We start from the raw sequence: 23066 nt of genomic DNA on the forward strand, positions 1-23066 counted from the left end.
CTGTCAGAGCATCTCGCTGGGGCTGCTGCTCTGAAAACACCTCTGGAGTGTTTCTGCCTCTCCCTGACTGCAGAGGAAAATAACCTCCTCACATGTCTCTAAATGGAGATGCCTAAAATAGCTGCTGTGCTATTTTGGGGGTGGATTTTACAAGCCCAGGCTCGGTATTTGTTGCCTGTATTGTTTTCAGCCAGGCAAGATTGTGGCCAGACTTGCAGCATCGCCCCTGGTCCCTGAGAGCAGCTTGTGCTCCAGCAGCTGAAGATCTGCTTGTTTTCCATCATTAGCATATCACACCCTTGATCCATCAAAGTACTCTGGCACATGATTAGGTTTCAATGAGACTGTTCATAGCTTAAACTTAAGCATGTACAGAAGTGCTCTAATGAACTCAGGCCCAAGGATCCTGTCTCTCAAATTCCCTCAGCTTCCTCCGTTAACTGCTGTCCTCAATCATGGGCTACAATGCTTTTTGCCCCCACTCTCAACCTGAAACCTCATTTTCATCAAGCTAATGCGAGACAAGTACCTGTGATAGTCTTGGGGAAAGTTATTTTTAGCATTTGAAATAGAAAATTAATACAAATGAAACTTCCAGTGCTGTTCTTTTCATCTTGTTTGATGAGTTGTTTCAGAATTAAAGCAAAGTATCAAAGAGTCAATATTGGCCTGATGACCTCAGTGAGATCTGTAAGGTCAAAGCCACGGTTTAAACCCTGCTCAAGCTTCCCTGTGGATCAGCCTTTCATACCAGCTCCAAAAGACTTGTTCTAAGCCCATCTTTGGGTTTTGAATTGAGATGAATTTTTAGCCTTGGGCAGCTGGACAAACTGGTGGAACAACAGCATGAGGCACCTTGAGGGAGATTTTCATGGTCTATGGGAAAAATTAGCAGAGAAATGGATGCAGCTGATGGTTCAGAACATGAAAAGTTCATCTTATAAGGTCTGTAGGAGGCAAAGTGAAGATTGAGAAGAGATGGCATTTTCCTTTGTAGATACACCTCAGAGTGACTATCAAAGGAACAAAAAGACCTGTTTAATCTGGAAATCAGTGCTGGCAAGATGAAGAATTGGCAGGAAACCAAAAATGGTTTTGACCATCAGAGGAGGAAGCCCTCCCAGAAAACAGGGCCAAAATAAATAAATAAAAATCCATCTGAAGATAAAAAACATAATCTGTTTATGAGCAGGATCGAGGTGATGTCTTGGTTTGGAGGCAGCCCAAGATCTGGACTCAGCACCTGACACATATCAGGCTGGAAGGACTCCGTGTACTCCAGCCAAGGATGAGCTCAGACACCTCAAGTGCCTAAACCTGGGCTGAACAGTTTGTGCGGTGGCGAGCGGCCCTGGCTCCCCTCACCTCCCTGAACGCTGCTCTTTAACCTGACTCAGTGCCCAGCACTCACTCCCCAGCCACAGGAACTGCACTTCCTACACAGATGCTCAGCCCCACGAGCTGAGTGTAGATGGATGCAGTCCTGGCAGCTTTGAACCTCAAAATTCAGCTGCTGAAGCCTCTGTGTGGAGATTTCCACTGCAGCTGCTGTAATTGCTTTGTGTACACACACACACACCCCCACCCACCCCCACACAAATGTAGCTTAATTCTGGCAACACCTCATCATCCCCATAGGTGACTTCCAGGTCTGCTCCTTTGAAAATCCAAACACAGTTACCTCTTTGACACATTATGCTGCTTCATCTGCTGGCAGAGAGAAGTCAGGAGCTGAGAGTTTTCCCATCACTAGAGTTAAAACATCAGATGATGAGGGAAGGAGTTTTCAGGTTCGAAATCCTTCCTGGGAAGCTGGGAGCTCTTCTCTGCAGTTTGGTTTCTCCTACAGGGATTGTCATTTCAGCCTCCCTCAAGATCAGATGTCTGGCACTAAGAGCCTATTCTTTATTTTGGGGTTTTTCATTTAGGTTAGCGTGGGAGTGAGATGCAGACAGATTAGCAGGCAGGTAACATCCCCAGAACACATGCCTGGAAATACAGCTCCTCCCTCACTCTATCCATTGGCAGCCAGAGAGCTGCATAAAAAAAAATCACCACGCGCTTACTTACACCCTCCTGATGTTATCCCAGGTCTCCTACACCCAACTCCTGTCCATTAGCAGAGGGCATTGGGTCAAATCCTGCTCATTTAATGCCTCTGAGAAGTTCTGGGAACACGGAGGCTCTCGGACACCCATGGCAGCTGCTCATAAATATAACGCCTGCTGCCTCTCAGGCAAATGGACCCATTGCGTTATTGCTCAGAGAAATAAAAGCTTGAGTAGGATTATTTTTAGAAGCCTCTGACATACCAAAGAATTGTTTTAGGGCTAAATGTTTCCTGGCTCGCTTTATTGTCCTTATCACATGGGAACATCAGTTAAGTGTAGGTTTAATGTTGTTACAGGGAATTAATACAGTGGCTTCCCCAAAGCAGCAGGACAAAAATTCTTTTGTCATGCACAACACATACCAATACAGCATTGGGGCATGGGGTTTAATTATATATCCAGCACAGGAGTCAGCTTATATTTTAAAGGGAAGAGCACCATTTCACATGGAACAGCATTTCTTCGGTGAAATCTATTACCTGGAAAATTTCTGGTTATTGGGAATGTTTCCCTAATGAGATTCTTTGATCTTTTTGGACAGCAGACTATTAAAAACTAATCAAGTGGATGTCAACATTAGAAAGAAAACCACTAGCTGTCATCTCTGTGCTACTTGATGTTGACAGCTTGTACAGTTTTACTCGACCTCTTTAATATCAGCTTGGCTAGGAATGCATGGGCTTTGGGGTTTTAACTCTATCTCCTCTCATCTTGTTGAGGTTCATCCTTTGAAACTGCTTGTGTCAACATAATGAAAAAAAGGGTCAATTTTTTTTTTTAGCAATATGGTTCAATATTGGCTGCTTTGATCTCAGCAGTTTTACCCTGACCTGAGCCCAGGGTTTCCTCTGTGCCTCAGGAACACGTAGAGATTTCTCCTCCTGACTGCAGCTCATTATTCCCCACCACACACACGGGAACAGCTCTGGCACGGGAGATCTGGGCCAAGGGGTCCATCTTCCCTGGAAACCAAGGCTCAGTCCACCCTCCTCAGGTTTTTACCCCCAGTGTCACACCAAACCAAACCACTTTTCCCAGAAGGACTCAGCCATTACCTTTTCTAATAGTTGTCTCAGCTGCTTTGTCCTGGCATCACGCGAGCACATCGTCTGTTGAGGTGCCACCACTGTGCATATACAACGTCCCTCGCTATCCTGGGCAGAGCTGTAGACCTGCCAGCTTTCCTCTGGGTTGGTAGGCAACACCTAATTAACACAGGGAAAGATGGGTTAATTAAATGGGGGGAGGCCTGGCAGGGGTGTGGGAGGTGAAGGGGAAGGAGTGGAGGAAGCAGGATGGATGTGGCAGAGAGTGGAGCTGTGCTGGAAGTGGAGGGCGGCTCCTCCGAGGGCCCAGCTGGCAAAATTCACTTGTAATGCAAAAATATGGATTGGGGACAAATAAAACAAGGGTCTGAAAAGGAGAGCAAGAGCTCAAAGAGGAAGGCAATGCATGTGGGAAGGCATGGACACAAGGAAAGCCAGGCAGCAGCGAGGTGGGGACCCGCTGCCCCGCTGTCGTGACAGAGCACTTGGCTTCTCCTTGACACCCTGAGAAGGATGAGCCTGAGCCACCAGTGAGGGCACAGTGTCCTGCTGAGGGCTGAGCAGTGAGCTGCCTCTGCAGAGCTCTCCCGGATCTGTCAGCTGGAAAATCAGCTCTCCTGAGTAAACGGACACCGGGAGTTACGTTCCTCCCTCCTCTGCCAGACTCCCCGGGGGATGGGGAGCTTCACCAGACAACCATTTCCCTCCAGTGTTCACCGGGTTCCAGGCAGGGAAAGCCCGGAGCAGTGCCCTGTGAGGAGTGCCAGCAGGGATGGGATGCAGTCCGGAGGGTACCAGCAGGGTCTGAGCTTCCAGGACACACCACGGAAAGGGAGCCCAGCCCCAAACACAGCACATTCCTCAGCCCCCTCGAGCCCTCTGTGCTCTCCAAACCTCTCTGATCTTAATTTTCCTTTGTTCTCACAGCACTTTGCAAAATACATTATTTAATCACGACCCAGCCTCCGATCACTTGGAAGGTGTCATCATGTTCCCAACCAGAGGGGAAATGTTCTTTCTACTGTTTCACTGTAGAAAATAACCTTGCAAATGCCCACGTTGACAGACATGACCTAAGACAGACGCTCAGGCAGACACACAATTTGATTCTCTTGCTAAAGCAACCGGGGAAAATATAAGAGTAAACAGATTTCATAAACCCTGATAACACGGAAAAAAAAATCCCAGCTTCATTCACCAGCAGCAGAACCACTACATGAAATACTCTTGGAACAGCAGAGCTGTAATACTGGAGCTCTCTCACAAGGCACAAGCATGCAGCCTGGAGGCGAAAGATGCCCAATTTTCCCTGCTCACGGAAGACAGAGAGACAGACAGGATTGTTTTCCAGCCATTCCCAAAGCGAGAAGCTCAGGCACAGCACCAGCCCTCCAGCAGAGCAGGGACAGGGGACGTACGGCACCACCGCGACACACGGCAACTTCTCCACCGCATCTCCATCCCACTGAGGACTGATCGGGAAAGGAGGGAAGCGCAGGAGCCTTCCGGGACTCGCACCCGTTGTCCCGCTGCTTTTGCGGCAGCAGCGAGGGAAACTTTGCATCCCTTTGGCTGCAGGGACGGGCGGGCACCTGGATCGCCCACAGCCCGGATCGAGGGATGGCTAAACCACAGGAGAGGAGAGGAAGAGGAAGAGGGAGAGGTACTCTCCCCACGGCCATCCCCATCTCCTGCCAGCACCCCCTGTCCCCGCACCGCTCCATCCCCGCTCCTGCACGACTCCCGGGGGGCACTTGCAGCGCTGCCCCCCATTACCCCGAGGGGCGGCGATCCTGCCCCTCCCCGGGGCGCCGCTCTCTGCAGCGCGGGGGCTCCTGCAGGGGGGGAGCCGGACGGCCGCGGGGGTCCCCAGGGGGGGCATCGGGGCAAGGAGGGATGTGGCAGCGCGGGGGACACCCAGGCGAGGAGGGGACTGGGCGGCGGCGGGGAGCGGGGCGCTGCCGCCGCGGGAGGCAGGGATAGGTGCCCCGGGATGCAGGGATGCTCCGGAAGGCTGGGATGCTCCGGGAGGTCGGGATCCTCCGGGCACCTGGGATGCTCCGGCAGACAGGGATGCTCCGGGCAGCCCTCCCCGTCCCCCGCCGCCCCCCGGCACTTACTCCCGTGCTGCGGTCCAAGGTGCCGCCCGTGGCCGCCGTGAGTTTGGTGGTGTTGAGCCCCACGAGGGAGGGCAGCGTCTGCGACATCCAGTTGGTGATCATGGCCATGGTGCTGAGGACGACTCCAATCTTGAGTAAAGGCACAGACATGTCTGCGGGGGGGGGCGGCAGGCACCCTTCATTCTGCACCGGCGCCGGGCTCCATGCCGCTGGGTTCGGGCTGCGCCAGCCGCCCGGCCGCCGCCGCCGCTCGCCGCCGGCCCATCGTCCTCCGCCGCCCCGCCGCCGCCCTGCCCGGCGCTGCCGATGGTGCTGCCGGTGCCGCTGCGAGCGCTGCCGGTGCCGGTGCGGAGCGGGGCTGCCTCCCCTGCGCCCGCCGCCGCCGCCGGGCGCGCCCCGACCGGAGCGAGCGGCTGCAGGAGGCGGGTCGGGGGTGGGACGGGACGGGGAGGGGCGCGGGGAGGGAGCGCCCAGCCAGCCGGGGAGACTGCGGGTGAGGGGGGGGACAGGGGGGAGAGGGAGGGGAGAAGGGATTTGGGGAGGGGAGAAGGGAAGCAGGGATTTGGGGGAGGGATAAGGATTTTTGTCGGGAGGGAGGTTTGGGGAAAGGGGAGCGGAGGGAAGGAGGGGTGAAAAGATTTGGGGAGAAGAGGTTTGTGGAGAAAAGATTTGGGGAAGGGGGAGCGGAGGGAAGGAAGGGTGAAAAGATTTGGGGAGAAAAGATTAGGAGAAGGGGGAACAGAGGGAAGGAGGGGTGAAAAGATTTGCGGAGAAGACGTTGGGAGAAGAGGTTTGTGAAGAAAAGGTTTGGGGAAGGGGGAGTGGAGGGAAAGAGGGGAAAAAAGGGTTTGGGGAGAAAAGATTTAGGGAGAAAAGGTTTGGGAAAAGGGGAGCGGAGGGAAGCAGGGAAGAAAAAATATGTGGAGAAAAGATTAGGGAGAAAAGATATGGAGAAAAAAGATATGGGAAACAGGGAAAGAACTGGGGAGAGGGGGAGAGATTTGAAGAGAGTCAGAAAGGCTTGGGGAAGGGAGAGAAAGATTTGGGGAGAGGGCAAAAGATTTGGGGGAAGGGGGGGAAAACTGGGGGAAAGGAGAGAAGATTTGAGGGGACGGAAGAGAACTGGGGAGGAGGTGGAGGAGGTTTGGGGAGGGAGCGGAGCGGGGAAGGGGGGGCGGTTCCCCCTCTGCGGCGCTGCCGCTCCCTCTGCCGGCTGCGGGCCGCGCTGCGGGGCCGGGGGCGCTCGGGGGTCGCGGGGACTGCAGCGGAGAAGCGCCGTGCAGGGGACAAAGGGGAGCTGCTGCCAGCCAGGGGAGCCGGCCAGGGCTGCTGCCAGTCCTCAAGCGCTCCTTGAGAACCCCCCGCACAATCCCGCGGGCTGTGCGACCCCTGCGGGGCACCTGGTGCTGCCCAGCCCTGTCAGAGCACCCCCCCGCGTCCCCGCTCGCCCCCTCGCCCCATTCTGTCGCGACAGCGCTCCGTCAGAGCAAAGGATAAACCGAAATGTCCCGGTAGACCTGCCTGCCCTGTTCCTGCCCCACGCTGCTCCTGTCTCATTCCCAGTGCGGGAATTCCCTGCCGAGGAACCCCACAGGCTGCAAACATCAACCAACACCACTGGCCAGCCTGGCATATCATGGGCAGCGAGATGGGGCTTGGTCACAACTCAGGTTTCCTGAAGGCATTTGCAGAACTGGCCTGGTGACCTCAGAACCAAAGTCTCCCACAAACAGAGCTCTGCAGTTCCTTGCACATCCTCCCCTAAGTGAACCTTTGAAACACCCTGTGCAAAGCAAAATTCTGAAATTAATCTGCTGTCCCTCTCCAGAGGATAGAGGTGACACCCATCACTCCACTGGTACAGCACCAGCCCTGGCATGTTGGAATAGCCACCACTGCCCTCTTGCAGGAGACCCTGAATGTTCCAACCACCACTGAGCTGGCCTGTCCCACCTTAGCAGGACCTTGTCCCTCACTGGGGACATGGCCCTTGGTGTGGGATCATCCCAGAACTGCCGGTCTGGGCAAAGGGAGCAGCACCAGCCACAGCCCAGTGGAGCTGTTTCTGCAGGGAGAGCTGTGGAGCTCCTGTAACACACTGAAATAAAGCACATTTAGCAAGTCCACCAGGTGGAGAAAAAGAGATGAGTTAGAGCAGGAGCGCTGCTGCCAGGTCGGATCCTGTCCCTCCCAGCAGCAGCAGAATCGGGCTCTGGCAGCTGGAATGCCGTTCCCTTCCCTCACTTCCCAGCAGCATCCACCTCACTCTGCCCCTTCCTCCTGCTCAGCTCTAGCCCAGGTAAGTCAGCCAGCTGCTGAAATCAGTAGGGAAACTGTCCTGCCCTCTGAACCACACACTGTCCTGCTTCGGGCTTCCAAAAGGGATAAACTGGTTCCACCCTGTGGAATCAGCTTCACCCAGCCCAGGTGAGGCACCAGCAACCCTTCCATGGCAAAACTGCTGCCAGGGGTGTGGGGTGGTACCTGAGGGGCTCTGCAGCAAGGAGGTGCTTCAGGCTGTGGTTATAGGAACAGGTTCATTAGGCAAAAGCCTTGGATGGCTTCCAGCTTTTAGAAGGAATCACAGCTCCCTGCTCTGCTCTGGTGCTGCTCTAACAGGTGCTTCTGCTGTGCTCAGCACTGTGGCAGCTGAGGCTCTGATTGCTTATCTGATTTCATATCATATAAAACACTTGAGTGCTACACTTAAATCATCTTAACGTTCATTTTGCAACTGAGTCAGTAAGTAAAGTTTATCCCTCATATTTGCCTACTCCAGGAACATACAAGGGAATTAGACCTATGGATACTCCAATGTGTAAAATGGTATTCAGTGTGATAAGGATCATTCCACAAAGCCTCATTTCCCACCAGTGCACATTCATATACCTTTCAAATGCTTTGCAAGGATTAAAACTTACTCAGATGGGGACAGCAAAGCACAGAGAGAGGAGCAGCAGCCACAAGTCCCTGCTGAGGAGGTGGCCCATTCCTGGGAACCTTTTCCCAGGGTTTGTGCAGGTGGAGGGAGGCAGAACTGCTCTGTTTCCCCGGAGCAGATTTCATTTCTTTCTCTTGCTCTCAGCGTTTACAACAGAGCCAAAACCAGCAGTTTTGGGGGAGGTTTTTCTGTTGCTGGTAAGATAAAAGGAGTTAAGGCAGGGACATCAAGATGTTCTTCCACACCTTTTCAGACAGTTCAGTGACTTAATGCATTAACAACCTGTGCTGGGAGCAGGATGGTCCCGAGCCTGTAGGGTATAACCTGGGGTGAAGAGAGACACAACCCTCCCCCAAATCATAGCCATGCAAGCTGAATCCACATCAGCTGCTCCAAAGCAGAGACCTGACAAAAAAAAAGAGGGTCCCAGAAATGCTGCTGTTTCCCTTTTTTAGGGATGGAGGGTTATGCAGAGGGTGGTGGTCGCAGCTGTGCATGGACATGCTGCAGATCATGGGCATCAAGGAGGAAAATGACTGTTTTCATCTCAGTGCCTGAAGTAGCTGATGTGCAAACATGGAAACTCTTCCCTACCCAAACAATTTCCCTTGTTTTAGAAGCCCAGCGTGGCAACAGAATGAAAATACTGACATGAAATTCCAATAAACTTGATGTGGGAGACCTGATGTTGCCTTTACTCCTGCTAGAGCACATCAGCAGAAACACTGGTGAAATCAAGGAGGAGGAGACTCAGGTGACTCTTTTTGACCTGATGGTATTCACTGGATATGGACCTTGAAAAGCAACTTTCCATTGCAGAAATCCCTGCAGTACCAGTTCTGCTGAACTGGTTGAGCTCACCTTTCTCCTGATCACTTTGGGTTTTTGCACAAGGAATTGCCTTGAAAAAAAAGTTTTGTTGTCACTGTTTTTCTTGTCCTGATGCACTCGCTCCAGCTGCCTTCCCCACGAGAGCAGTGGGTGCAGGGCTGCCCAAAAAATTAGGGGTCCAAGGCTGCCCCCTCCGTGCCTCTCCTGCTGCAAGCAGGGAGCAAACAGCAGGAAAAGATGAACTGTTTAAGGAACAAAAGATGCTTTTTGCATGCATGTATTCCAAGCAGAGAAAGAGGAGGAATGATAGATAAAAGCAAAGAATAGGGTCTTCCAAAATAGCTACTTAGTGGAAAATTCCGCTGCTGGGAAGTGATAACGCAAAACGTGCCTGTCAGCCTGGAGGGGACCTGCAAGGGTCAAGGTGTGCAAAGAGGGACAGTTCTGTGTGTGAGCGTGCAGGACACGGCGGTCACTGTCTCCCTCTCCTGGCTGGTTTGGAGAAGAGGTGCTGAAGTTCCTGTTGCTCCCAAGTTTTGGTGGGGATCGTGTCAACGCCCCCCAACCCGAGAATTCCAGTTGGCTGCACGGTGAGAGGACGGGAGCTGCTCTAAAACACACGCACCTGTATTTTAACAGCCTCAGATCTTGCCGGTGCTCCAAGCTGGCTCAGCAAACGCTGGAGGATCTCAACTAACACCCGAGAAGGGTGAGTCCAGCTGAGCTGGCTGCCCAGTGGAGGGGCTGGCAGCTCCTGTCCTGGGAGCACAGGACTCAGGAATTTGGCCAGGCACTCCAGCCTGTCCGATGATTGCTCCGTGGTGTGTGGGACAGCCCCTACTCCTGCTCTTTCCAGCTCCTCCTCTCTGTACTGGAGACCTGTGAGGTGTGCCAGGCACTCTGGGCAGGAAATGTGGGAAATGTCTGTCCTTTCTGGAAAGACCTGGTTGTGTAACTTCAGGGGTTCTCCTCAGATACTTAGATTGGACTAAGTGATTTTCCTCCTTCCTATAGTTGATGGAGGGGCTCTGAACTGGCCTCTTGGAGGGTTTGCTGCCTCCACTGACTCTTTGCATCCCTCATGGAGCCCTGACTCATCCCAGACTGCCCCACTGCCAGGTGCTGCTGCACCCAAAGGAGTGTGGATGTGTGAAGACAGGCGAGTTGAGGGGTGGAGAGGAGCACCCCTGTCACATATGGATGGGACAGCATTCCAAAAACCAGGCTGTGGGGATGCTGAGCAGCTCTCCTGGGGCAGGTCCCTGCAGTGGGGTTAAGGCTGAGGATAAGAAGGTCCCAGCCCAGCCCAGCCCAGCCCAGCCTTCTCTAAGCCCAGCCCAGAACTGCACTGGGGGCTCACTGTGTCCCTCTGCTTTCTGCCCAGCACCACAGAGTTGCAGAGGGAAAGGCCTGGACTCTGCTCTGGACAGAAAGATGACGTTTCTCATCCCCCTCTCAACTTAGTAAACTTTCACCCCCTTCCCTCGCATTCCTCATTCCCTGGAGGTACCTGAAATCCCTCCAGCCTGAGAAGAGGCACCACCTGCCCTGGGAGGCAGCGTGGGCACCCACATCCTCATTAGGGAACACACAGTTTGTACCCCCATCACCTCTGGGGCACAGTACGATCCTCTCTTGCACTTGCCATGGGGCATCTGTCCCTCAGCAGGTCACAACTGCCACAGCAAGAAATGGTACCAATTTTCCCAGATTTTTTGGTCTGACTTCCAAACTTCCTTGTTTTCTCTCTGGGGTTTTTTTGTCACTGCTGTGCTACCATCACTCCCACAAGCCTCAGTCCTGGGCCCTGTAACAACAAAGAGCAAGCTCTTCCCCTCCTCACGGGAAGGGTATGGATGGACAGACAGGGAAAGCGAAGGAAGGAAAGAAAACAGCAATTTAAGACCTCAAAGTGCTTCAGAAAGAGTGAGCACGATGATGTGGATCAGTGCCAGCCCCTGGTGGGACTTTGTGTGGAACCTGTGCCTGGTCCTGTGCCTCACTCCAGGAGCAGCCACATTTTGGGATCAGGCAGCCTGACGTGCTCTGAAAAGTCAACTCCCAGCTCCAGACACTGGGATTGCTCCCGCATGCAAAACACTCCCAGACCTTCCCTTTCCTTACCCACACACAGGGAGAAACGCTCTGCAGGAGAGAGAACACGCTCCCTGTGCCACTCTGGAAGTGACAAACCCCTTCACAGGGCTTCACGTGGCTAAATCTGTGTCAGGCTAAAGCTGCTCTTGACATTAAGCCCCTGATCCACCAGCAGGTGCCAAGACAAGTCAGAGCCTCTGGGCCGATTACTTGGATGTTGTGGCTGGGGAGGATGAATTTTTTGGCACGTTCCCCTGGGTCAGGCACACGCCTCCAGTCAGAAGGTGACTTCACAGTGAAAACTTGCTGGAAACACAGCATTGCTCCTGGGCCCAGGGCTGACAGTGCTCCTGTCCCACTGTTTTCTTTCCAGGATGGGCAGGGCGGGCTGGGAGCCAGGACCCGAGTCCTGAGCAGAGAAAAAGCTTCCCAGGGCCAAGACCCAGGATAAAGCCAGTCCAGAGGCTGGGACCAGGGCTCCTGGGCTCAGCTCAAAGGGAGCAGCAACAACCAATAGCTACAGTTTACAAAAGAAGGAAAATCAGGATTTTTAGACACACTTCCCCCCCAGCTGGGATTTGCTGGTGCTAAGACACATTTCAGGCTCTGTATCTCAGTTTCCCCAAGTGCATCTTCCCCTGCCTGACTGACTCAACCTCTCAGGTCTCCCAAAGAGCCTGGCTGAGGTATCCACAGGCAAGAAACCCCAGAGGGACACTCCTTGGGTGTCCCTGTCCCTGCCTTGTTCCCTTTTGTTTGCAGCTTCATCACAGCAGAGCAAAGGCAACACTTATCACTCATAACTCCGGAATTAGGTTCTTCCACTGTCAGCACAGTTTGCAGCCTTCACCTAATTCACTTTGAGAGTAATTAGTTTTGTATTACTTTACGTATGATGCTAATACTGATTACAAGGCCTGATAACTTGAGTAATAAATACAACCCAGGGCTGAAAATTACCTTTCTTTTTTATTGGTTAAAGCTGAAGTTAGTGAAACGAGACACAAATTGGTTTATGAGACGAGGCAGCTGCCTCCTGTTACGGGCTGCAGATTTGCAGCTTAATCCTACCAGTTTCCATGTGTCTCCCTGACAGGGGGAGGAAGAGCCTGGGCATCAAACTGGGCACTGGGAAGTTCTCCATGGACAGAAGGGAGCCAGCATGGCTGGGCTGGGCACTGCTGAGCACGGGCAGCGTGTCCCTGGCACCTCTCCCTTCCCCTGAAAACAGCCCCAAGAGGGGCCTGATGTGCTTTTAGGAAAATCAATGGCAAAATTATTATTTTTAGGTCCTTTTTTTTTTTTTTTCTATTGCAGAAGCCCTAAATGTTTAATATCTGCCTGCTCCAGGAAGGTCTTCCTTCCTGTGTGGTTCTGATGATTACTGGATGTTGGAGCGCCGGCTACTGCTCTGCTCCTGAGAAACTTTGGGGAATGCCAAGAGGTTTTCACTGTGATATCCCAGCTCGAGGAATGACTAAAGGACAGGTCAGACAGACAGGCAAGCAGTTGGCACCCCAGACCCCTTCTGTACCACCCCTGGCTGCACCACAGCATCCCAAACCTCTGCCCCTCCAGCAGCACCGTCTCTCTGCACGTGACAAGCGGATCCTTAGAGAGCATAAATTGGCTCAGGTCCTTCATGGACACCAGGAGAGCTGCCCTGGGTCTCTCCGAGGAGAAGACAACGAGAGGAAGCCCCATGCTTTTCCCAGGAAGCCCCTGCAAAGAGCTGTGTACACAGCAGAGGGAGGGGGCTGCACCCCAGGCTGCCCAGAGCACCTTTGCCCCCCATCCCAGCCCCTGCACCCTGAATCCAGCCGTTCAACCCAGCCAAAATAGGTCATTCCAGGTTCTGATTGCTGACCTGGGGAGAGCCAAGGCAAGGCACAAAACAACTCAGGAGACCTTTGGCAGCTAAAAGAAATCCCAGTGCAAGTCTCACTCTGGGGCTCCTGACACTCCCCAGCCCTGCCCTCTGGGGGCACGTGGGGGACTGAGGGGCAGGCAGGGACTTCTACAAAGGACTGGGGGGTGTAGGGGCAGTTCTGCCCTTGTTTCACACAGGTAAAACTACCACCCATCTTAGATAGGTCTCCAAGCCCCTACAAAACTGGGGGTGCAGCCCACAGCATGTGCATCACCCATGTGCTCCCAGCCTGGCACAAACATCCTTCCTCCCATCTGGGGGAACTGCCAGAGGATGCTGCAGCACCAACACCTTGGTGACAACTCCCTTCCCTCCACAAGAAGAGCTTTCCCAGCCCCCTACTGGAAGGACAGCCCTGTGCTCACCCTCTCCAGCCCCATTTAAGAGCCAGACCTCTCCCCATTCCTTCCTTTCTTGTGCACTGGCCTGTCAGTGTCACTGCAGAGAGGGACAGGAGGGGACAGCAGTACCTTCTGCATCATCAGGGAAAGCTGCTTAAATCAGCAGCCTCTCTCCCCTGAACCTCCATCCTTCCTCCCCCAGCACGGGATCTCTGTAGGGGACGGCAGAGACTCCCCACGTGTGATGGAGATGTGAACCCGGCACCAAATTAACCGTGGAAGACACTGAGCTGGGCGGTGCCTGGGCTGAAAGGCATATTTGGGGATTGCATCTGGCAGCTGTGCTACAGAAATGAGATGCTGAAACTCTGAAAGGGCTCTGCAGTGCCAGGCGAGTCAGCAGGCACGAGGGTGGGAGAGCTCTGCACAGCCTGGCAGGACGTGGATACCTGCCCAGGTAGGCACTGCAGAGCAGAAACCAGCCCCAGCGAGGCAGCTCAGCAAAGCCAGGCTTTAGCAGGGGCTGAAACCTCCTGCCACAGGCTGGGAGGTAACTCTGCCAAGTTCCCTGCAGCCCCCAGCCCCACAGCTCAGGGCAGGTTTGGTTCCCCATCCCCACCCCGGTTTGAAGTTGGTCGAAAAGTTGAAGTGAAATAAAGCAGGAAAAGGGAAAAGCAGCCAGGTACAGCAGCATCCTTTTGGTCCTCGAAAAAACCCACCAGAGCAGAGCAACGGGGCTGGAAAGGCCAACTAGGGGGTGGCAACCCCTGGGGAGGGGGCACCACCCAGGTCCCCAGTCCATGGGCTCATCGCATGGGGCTGGGCAGGAGGGGAGGCTGGAGGGGCAATGAGGCCAGGACAGCCCTGCCACGCTGCTTTGCCACGATGCCACTGCAGCTGCTGGCTGGCTGTGCCCTGAGCTGGGCCAGGAGCGTGGCCAGCAGCCCGTCGTGCTGGTGGCCCAGCGATGCTGGTGGTCCTGGCTTTGTCCAGCGCGGCGCATGCGCACGGCCCGAGCATCTCTCACACAATGGGCTTCTCCTGGGCGCTCACTTGCAGCTCTGCTGCCTTCCCACCCCTCCTCAGCCACACAGCTTTGGGACTGCTTTGCTTTCCTTCCCCTTCCCTCCCCCCCCCCCCCCTCAAATTACAACCTTCTCATCCCTTCTCTGGAGGGCTCCAGATTAAGGCAGCTCTTTGCTTTAGCCATTCCTTTCCTGGGGGCAGCAGAAATACTCTGAGGGTGCAAAGGCAAAAGGCTTCAGCTACTCAAACTTCAGCAGTAGGGCAGTGACAGGAGAGAGCATTGTCAGCAGGAGAAAGAGAAAAATAATCTCCATAAAGCATCCAGGATGAGAGCCCAGCTGCTAATTGCTCCTACACTAAGAAGCCTCCATTCCCCTCCTATTTATAGCTTCTTTTTCTTTCTTTTTTTGCTTCCAGGCAGCACCACAATTAACCCCACAATCTAGAGCATCCTCTTGTAATTACTTTTTTTCCTTTCCTCAGTGACAGGGGAAAATAACAAAAGACAATCACCCTGCCTGCCTCTCCCCAGTTAGCTTAAAGAAGTCAAATGGAGTTTTAATTCCACTTGCAAGAAATGTCTTTTGGGTGCCTCCTCTTCTCTCCCCCAGCCCTGCTACTCAGACTGTCCAGGGGCCGGGACAGTAAAGAAAAACATTAAAATCCAGGGCGAAAAAAAAAAAAGGTGGAGTGGGGAGAGGGGGATAAATAAACTGCTCCTCTCTCCCACAAGGCTGTCACAGATGGAAACATCAAGGGACATTTAAATGTCACCTAAATTCAGCAAAGCTACCCCCACATGAGGAGTAGGGTGGGGACAAGGAGGGACTGACACCCTGCACCGGAGTCTCGTCCCCGTGGGGACCCGGGACGGGCAGCTCTGAACTTGGCCGAGCCCGAGCCCGGGGCGGGGGTCCCGCAGCCCCCTCCCTGTTCCCCCAGCCCTTCACGGGAACTTTCCCCGCGGGTGGGTGGGGTGGGGGGTCCCCCACACCCCTCGGGGGGGTGGCCACGCCGGGGCTGCCCCTTCTCTCCCCGTCTCTGGGGGTCCGGTATCCCGAGCCCCCCGCCCTGTGCCCCCACCCCCGGCTCCCCCCCAGCGCGGAGGGTCCCCCGGCACCGCGGGCTGGGCACAGGTGACGCCCGGGGATGGGGGGGGGCACGGAGGTGCAGCATCCTATCCCAGTTTTCTTTTGTGCTCTCGAGGTTTAACAGAAAATGGCGTTGGGGAGAAAGGGAGAGGAGGAGGGGGTGTGGGAGAAGGAAGAGATAAACCTACTTGGGTGAGTTCTGTGCCCATCAGGATGAGGAAGCAGAGGGTCAGGAGCTTGCTTGCCGGTTGCATCTCTCGCACCCCGTTCTAGGCACCTCGCATACAGATCACCTCCGGGCGAGCCTCCCTGCGCCGTCCCCGAGCCTCGCTGCCTCCTCACTCCTTTATTCTTATTAATATTTTAATTAAAGAGAAAAAAAAAGGAAAAAAAAAAGACAACAAAATGCAATTAAAAAAAAAAAATCAGCCTGATTTTGCGGGCGGCTCTCAGCACCCTCGGGAAGCGATGCCAGAAATCTGCTCAGCAGAGCCTTCACTTTGCATATTTATTGGGATCCCAGTTTCTCTCCTCTGCTCTCGGTGCTGGCTCTCTGGTAATTTATTTAATTTTTTTTTTTTTTTTAATGGCTCCCTTGCTCCAAAGACATTTGCGAAGGGAAATTCAACGGAGCACGCAATGATTATCTCTGCTATTGCCAAAAGTTTGCCTTGAAAAGGGGGGTGATGGGGAGAGGACAAGGATTTAAAAAAAAAAAAAAAAAAAAAAAGAAGAAAGGAATTGGTAGGGCTGGCTACTAGCAGGGGATGGCTGTGGAACAGGATGTGACATCAAGTAAGGCGGGGGAAATTTAACTAAACACGGCAAAGGGAGAGGGGGAAAAGCAGCCGCGGCAGCGCGGGGTGATGGTGCGGCGGCCCCGCGGGGAGCAGGGCTGGAATAGGGGGGTTAACCCCCCTCCTGAACCCCCTCCTGGACCCCCTTCTCAATGCCATCCCTCCCCACCCCCGATCTCCGGCGGTACCTGGGAACAGGGAGGGGTGCACGGGGATCTCACACGCTCCCCCAGAGCACCAACCCGCGAGCAAAGGGCTCCCAGATCGAGCCCCCCAGGAAGGCTCCGAGCTGCATCCTCTGCCAGGCTCCGAGCTAAATTAAGTCAAGGCAGTGGGAGGACGTGACTGCTTTTGCTCTGCAGAGCATCCTCACCTGCATCCCCTCCCAGCCCCCTGCAAAGGTCCTGCTGGTGCAGCAGGGGCTGCAGGCAGTGCCCACTCACACATTCCCCTCCCCAGGGTCCGTGGGGACTGTTTCCCCCTCATTTCTCTCTCTCTCACACACACCCTGAATGCTTTTTGAACCAGTTTTCCCAGGACCTCATAAATATTATTCATTCCTTTAGTACCTGGTGATGCAGATGAACAGCAACACAGCAAGGTTCCAGAGGTGAGAGATGTAGTCAGATCATCTCTTAGGGATTATTGAATAATTTAATAGGAATCACTTGCCACAGGTCCACAATTAGCAGAGGCTCCCACTAGAGGATTTTCCCCTTTAGCTGCTCATTGCAAAAGGATTTTTTTATCCCGGAGTCCTTGTTACCGGAGCAGGAGATGGGATCTCTGTAGGGATGAGCTGATGCAGGGCCCTTTCCCAGTCCTGGGATCGTGGAGCACAGAATTCAGGAAATTTGCAGCACTGTGACTGAGCCTCAGTGGGAACAAACAGCTGAGAACAAACTGGAAAAAGCTTTCTGTGCGTTTCCATCAGCAAATGTCCAAGGGAAGGTTGTCCCAGTCCCCCTAAGATGTTTTAACAGCTTCAGGCAGCTCTTCTCTAGGAGGGAAATCATCACATCCATTTAAAGTGAGCTTAGGAAAAGGCAGCCCAGGGAGCAGCTGGGGGAAAGCTGGCTTGTCTGACTATCCCACAGAGATCTATCTGGGAGATACTTCCCTCAGCACCTCCCTTTGAGGTCGATGCTTTATAGCCCATAGAAGCTGAGGATCTTTAAAAAGCATTAAGCTCCTCTTGACTTTATCAAGAGCAGCACAACGAGGCCAAAAGCATCAGTGGCATGACAGGGTTTGAACACATCCTCCCCTGGCACCTCAGAAGGTGTTTCATTACCCTGGGCATCACCTTCCCCCAGCAGGGCTCATAGTGGGATAAAAAAAAAATCCCAAAATTCAAAGGAGGGAGGAGGACTGGTGAGTTACACGTGGCTGGATTTCTCTGCGGGTGCACTGTTTAAAGTGCCTTCAAAAACCACCTGAGCAGCCCCTGATTAACCCTGGCAGCACGTGGTTGATGCAGCTCAGGATGCTCCATGTGAGGGCCCAGGTGCAGCTGGAGCTCACAGGGCTTAAAATAGACTTGAGAGGTGCAGAAGCCCAGCAGTGAGAGCTTCTTTCACACAAAAATATTCAACGAGATCAGCTTCACCTTAGGTTGCTGCAGTCATGGAGGGTGACTTGGTTTGGGTGTTTTAGACCTCAGAAGAAAAGAACTCCCCCCTTGTTTTACACAGATAAGGCTCTGAAATGGATTTTTTCCAAGACACCAACAGCATGTTCCCAAGGGAAATCTCTTTGCTCCCTCTCCTTTGGTTTTATACCCACCCAGTTTCACTGATCTTTATGGTAATAGTCATGGCTTGCACTTGGGTAAAGGGCAAAAGCAGCAGCTCTGCATTTTGTTGTAATTTATTCCTCTTTTGAAGTATTTCTGAATTAATATCAATAACCTTGTTATTGAACATGAGCTCCAGAATGTGAGGCCCTGTATGGACCTTCCTCTGGGAAAGAGCCCTGGCCCACAGAGCTCCCAGGACATAAATCAAAGAAACCAAGAGAAATAAAAGGAAAAACATTGCCCAGTGGGAACACAACTCAGATCTTTTGATTCCCACAGCGTCTTACCCAGACTTTGAAAAATGCCTCTTTAGAAATTTAGAAAGGATTCGGGGTCTGGAGAACCTGCCCATGGAGTGGGACTAAAGATGATCCGGCTCTTTCACCAGCACAAGGACGGGCTGAGGGGAGGCTGCCAAGGGGAAGGTTTCTGTATATGAAGGCTCTTCCATCTGCCAAAAAATAGTCAAAGCAAGAGTCCACAGTTTGGAGTAGAAATAGAGCCTGGTTTCTTTCCTCAGGGGAAGATAATCAGACTGTGAAACAACCCAGCTGAAGGCTCGGTGCCCTCTCCATCGCTTGACACAGTTAAATCAGAGCCAAGAGCCTTTCCCAAGGATGCATCCCAGCTCCTCCAGAAATTACAGGAGAGCTGCTCTCCATGAAACTCTTGCTGTGTGATGCAGGAGAGGAGATAAAAACACACCTGGCTTCTCTTCTTGATTTATAGGATGCGATTTAGGCCAGCACTTTGCTTTCCAGATCACGCTGTTCTCTAGGGCAGGAGGACACAGAGTTGGACAGAAGGGGATGGCAGGGGTTGGCAGGGGTTGGCAGGCAGCCCCTTCCTCTGTGCTGGGAGCTGCAGGAATCTGCAGAGCCTTCCCATCTCTCCCCTATTCATCACTCTTGTGCCATCAGTGAGGTCAGATGTGCCTTGTCCCCTTCTGGGACCACTGGCTCGTCCGACACTTTGATGGTGTTCCTTCAAGGGCTGCCCAGCGTTGAATTGATTTTCCAAACAGACCCAAACTATTGATCCCTTTGTCAGAAAAGTGTCAGGGGGAGAGAAGCCAGGCATGAGCATCACTGTCATGGGACTTCAGAGTGTGTGACAGGAGGACTCGCTGCAAGGAGCCCCCTGGGAGCTCTCATTGCTGGGTTAGCAGCATCTGATAGCGGGGGAGCAGGAAATCTATCCTCAGAGGAAATCACACCTCTGTGATCCTCCTCAACAGCCCGTTTCATGCAGGCAGACTCAGTGATGAATACAGGACATGGCTCCTTGCAGAGCTCTCTGTGCTGAGCTGTCTCCCTGTTCCTGGTTTCAGCGCACAGCATCTCCCTGTCAGAGCCTCTGGTGGCTCAGCCCCTCCTGGGATTGTCCCTCCTCACCTTCCCCACCCACAGGAGACACTCTATGGACATTCTGGTCATGAGGATCTCATGGAAAAGTCATGGATTAGCCAAGTCAGAAAGGTGACAACACCCCCAGGTCCCAAACAGACTTGGTAGGAAGGAAGGACTGTGGCTGCACAATGAATGTCCACTTGGACACTGAAAAGCTGCCTTGGTATCTGCCCATCCCCAATGGGCTGATAAAAATCTAGGACCAATTCCAGCTGATTTCAGGCAAATTTCATTGATCTTCTCTAAGGATCTGATCTCTCGAGCAGTTGGTTTGAAGTCAGACAAGGCCCTTTCCAGGCATTTTCACCTGCTGCCTCAGCACTGGGAATTCCAGATGCCCCCAAAGGACAAAGGAGATGGGAATGAAAAGCAAGGTGCACACACAGATCCAAAAACGTGGCGTGTTGTTTTTTTTTTTTTTTTTAAAGCAAACATCTTTCATTCTTTGCAGCTCTTCACCTACCTGCTCAGAAGTGGGTTGAGGAGCAGACACTGCCAGACTTCAATTCATCCCCTAATGCTTCAGGGAGACCGAGGGAGAACAGGTCAGAAACCGGCGGCACGCGCGAGGAATGGCAAGAACCAGCCTTTGCCATCGGAGAGAAGGAATAACACAAAAGCTGAGGAAATGGGGAGCTGCAGAAGACAAAGAGCAGGAAGGGAACTGGAAAAGACAGAACTAATGGCAGGAGAAAACCCAAAAGCCATCCAGGTTGGTTTTTTGGTTTTTTTTAGGTTTGCAGCTTCTCTCTTTGTTTGCTGCGCCGAACCAGCGCAGGGCTGGGAGTGCTGAGGGGACGGGGCGGTGGGTGGATGTGTGAGACAGCAGCCTTGGTGGCATCCAGCCTCGGTGGCATCCAGCCCTGGCACTGCAGCCAGCTCCACGCCTCTGATCTCTGGGAGCTGCCGAATCCTTTCTCCATTGGCACAGGAAGTCTCAGACGACCCCAAGGCAGAGTCTGCTGTCGGCAGCAGCGCCCCAGGCAGGAACAGATTCATTACATTCCTCTCCCTGTCATTTACCTTGAGTTCCCTTTTTCCCGGTGAAAACAGCATGTAGGGATTCTTCCTTTTGTCTCAGTGACTTCCCGGACCATTACAGGTGTATCCAGGATTTCCAGACAGTGGCACAGCCAGTTCCACTGGCATCACTGTGTTTTCCTTCGCTTTCTGGTCCAGCTGGACTTTTCCCCTCATCAAATGCTTCAGTCCAAGCCTCACAGTTGGAAATTTTGTTTTGCTGCTTCTACAAAGTAGAACACTGGCTTTCCTGGGCTCTTCATTATCCAAATAATTCAAGGACCTGAGCAAAGAAGATAAAACCCCACACCAGGGAAACCTGGCGCAGGAGGGCAGAACTGCGTGAAGCAGCTCCTCTGCAAACATCCCCTTCCTCACTGGCACTTTAAAGTTATTTTTACACTTGTTGTATTTGTTTTGAACGAAAATGAAATCCACATTAACAGATTGAAAGGGTTTGCAGCTTCCCAGCAGCCTTGAATGCACACAATGATCAATCCATCATAACAAACTCCTCAGCTGCCCAAGCCAGGCAAAACCAGCGTATTCCCAGCGTTTCTGACACCTGGAGGGAATCCACAGTTTATGCCACATTTTGTTAACAACAAATGGGGTCAAAGAGGATAAAAACTAACATCAGAGCTGCAGTGAGCCTGAGTCACACAGGGAAGATTGCCTGTGCAGTTTAGCAGCCTGATCTCTTTTAAAATAGCACTAAAGTGCTTCAGGAGCCCCTTGCTTGGGAGAGATTTCAGTGGGAAAAACAGTGGAAAAGGTGAAAGTCAAGTAATTTTGCAGCGTTTACCTCTTTATTTGTGGTACACAGATAACAGGCTGAGTGGTTTCTCAGGCTTTTTCCATGGTATTTCTGGAGGGCAGCTCTCAGATGGAAAGCAGTATTTGCAAACATTCAGGGTTCTGGTCTCTCAGAGATTTTTCAGCTCGTGGAAAGATGCAAAAAGCCTCAGATAAAAAAAAAAAAAAAGAGGAAAAAATTAAAAATAAACCACATAATTTCCCAAATTTCCAGAAGTAATATTGGCTTAAAGGGAGGAAAGTGCAGATAACAGCTTATGTTGCTAAAAAACCCTGTTTGCACTGTTTTGGGTTCAGCATTATAGCCAACTGCTAAGAACTTTAGAGTAAAACTCAGCATTTCCCAGGGCCCAGATTGCATATTGGACCATATACCCTGAAATGTTTTTATTTAATTTGAGTCCACATTATGCTGCCTACATATGGTGACACACACATTTCATTTTATGTAGCAGATGCTGCTTTGCTATTGAGGATGTAATATACTGAGTACATTATAGTATCATTTGGTCTAGGGTAACTGCAGTGTTTTTTAACTCTGATTAGCCTTAATTTTAAAGCTGATTTCCTGAGGAAATGAAGCCTGTGACATCCCACTCTGTGCATGCTGGTGGATGTTGTACATCCTTTCGCCTGTCCATCATTCTCTTATTTTTTTAGAGCTCGAGGGCCTGTTTTAGTGCAATAGGGGAAAAGCCAGTTTGCTTCCCTCACAAAATGACTTCATGTGGGAGATTAAGTTCGTGATACAGGTTCCTGTGTCCTGGGAAACCGAGCTGACACAGCACTTCCCCCTAAACCATAAGCACTGCTGAAAATTGAAGAGATAAGAGTGGTGAGCACCAGGGAAGAGGCATCAGTCAGGCTGAATTGTGCTGCTCTACCCAAGGACAAAAACCCATCTCAGTTTTAATTGGAAGCTGATTAAAGTCTGCAAGTGATTTCAGCTCTGCTGACCTCCCTGCTGGCTCACCCCGTGGTTCCACGGTCAGATCCCGTTCCGGCGGCGATGCTGTGGCATCCGGGCAACCCCGAGTCCTGGCACCGAGGGGGTGCTGTTGGTCACAGCTCCGACCCATCCTGCTGACTGCACCCAACCCACCCGCTCCCGTTGGCGGCTGATTCCCACAGAATGAGCAGAGCTCTCCGAGGAGGCAGCAGGGCACAGCTGTGGTTGGAATGCCCGGCCCCGGGAACACCAGGAGACGTGTTCCTGCAGCTGAGGTTGATGGTGCTCTCAGCAAAATGCCACGAGAGAATAAACAGCAGAATAACTGCATGGCTGTGCTCACCCTCCAGCTGGCACAAGCAAGGGCTTGGTCGCTCTTCCAGAGGCATCTTCCCTCCATGGATCTCCAGAGCTTGGAGCGAAGTGTTTCGGGGACGCTTTTGTGCCGTGGGCCAACACGACGAGCAGGTCTGTGGGAGGACAAGAGCCCCAGTGCCAGGCTGCAGGACCTCAGCTGTCCCATCAGCTGTGTCCACCACGTTGGAGGCAATGCCCAGGCTGATGGATGGCACAGCCAACACCCCGAGCTCTGCACAGCTCCAGATTCATGAACTCTGCCACGATCCAGTACAAGCTCTGCCAAAAATGGCCATAAACAGCACTTAGTGATGCATAATATATGAAAATGGCTCATGCTGAGCTTTTAGATGGAGAAGGATTTTTTTTTCCTCTTAATACTATTA

General features: G+C 52.6%; 1 protein-coding gene across 2 annotated transcripts in view; it reads right to left on the bottom strand.

Moving 5' to 3' along the window:
• The window catches only part of OLFM1 (olfactomedin 1), a 31980-nt gene extending 15658 nt beyond the window's left edge, over positions 1–16322 (bottom strand). Inside the window, exons 1-2 of one of the 2 annotated variants that reach the window (XM_064676747.1) lie at positions 15723–16322; positions 3167–3316 (exon numbers count right to left, since the gene is read on the bottom strand). In XM_064676747.1, coding sequence (XP_064532817.1) covers positions 3167–3316; positions 15723–15788 — 216 coding nt within the window. In that variant the 5' untranslated portion in view covers positions 15789–16322. Of the gene's footprint in view, positions 1–3166; positions 3317–5277; positions 6351–15722 lie in introns of those variants that run through there. The other variant, XM_064676746.1, reaches the window with a different exon arrangement.
• Between the last annotated feature and the right edge of the window lie 6744 nt (positions 16323–23066).

Source organism: Pseudopipra pipra, chromosome 20, assembly GCF_036250125.1.
Source record: "Pseudopipra pipra isolate bDixPip1 chromosome 20, bDixPip1.hap1, whole genome shotgun sequence".
Classification (NCBI taxonomy): domain Eukaryota; kingdom Metazoa; phylum Chordata; class Aves; order Passeriformes; family Pipridae; genus Pseudopipra; species Pseudopipra pipra.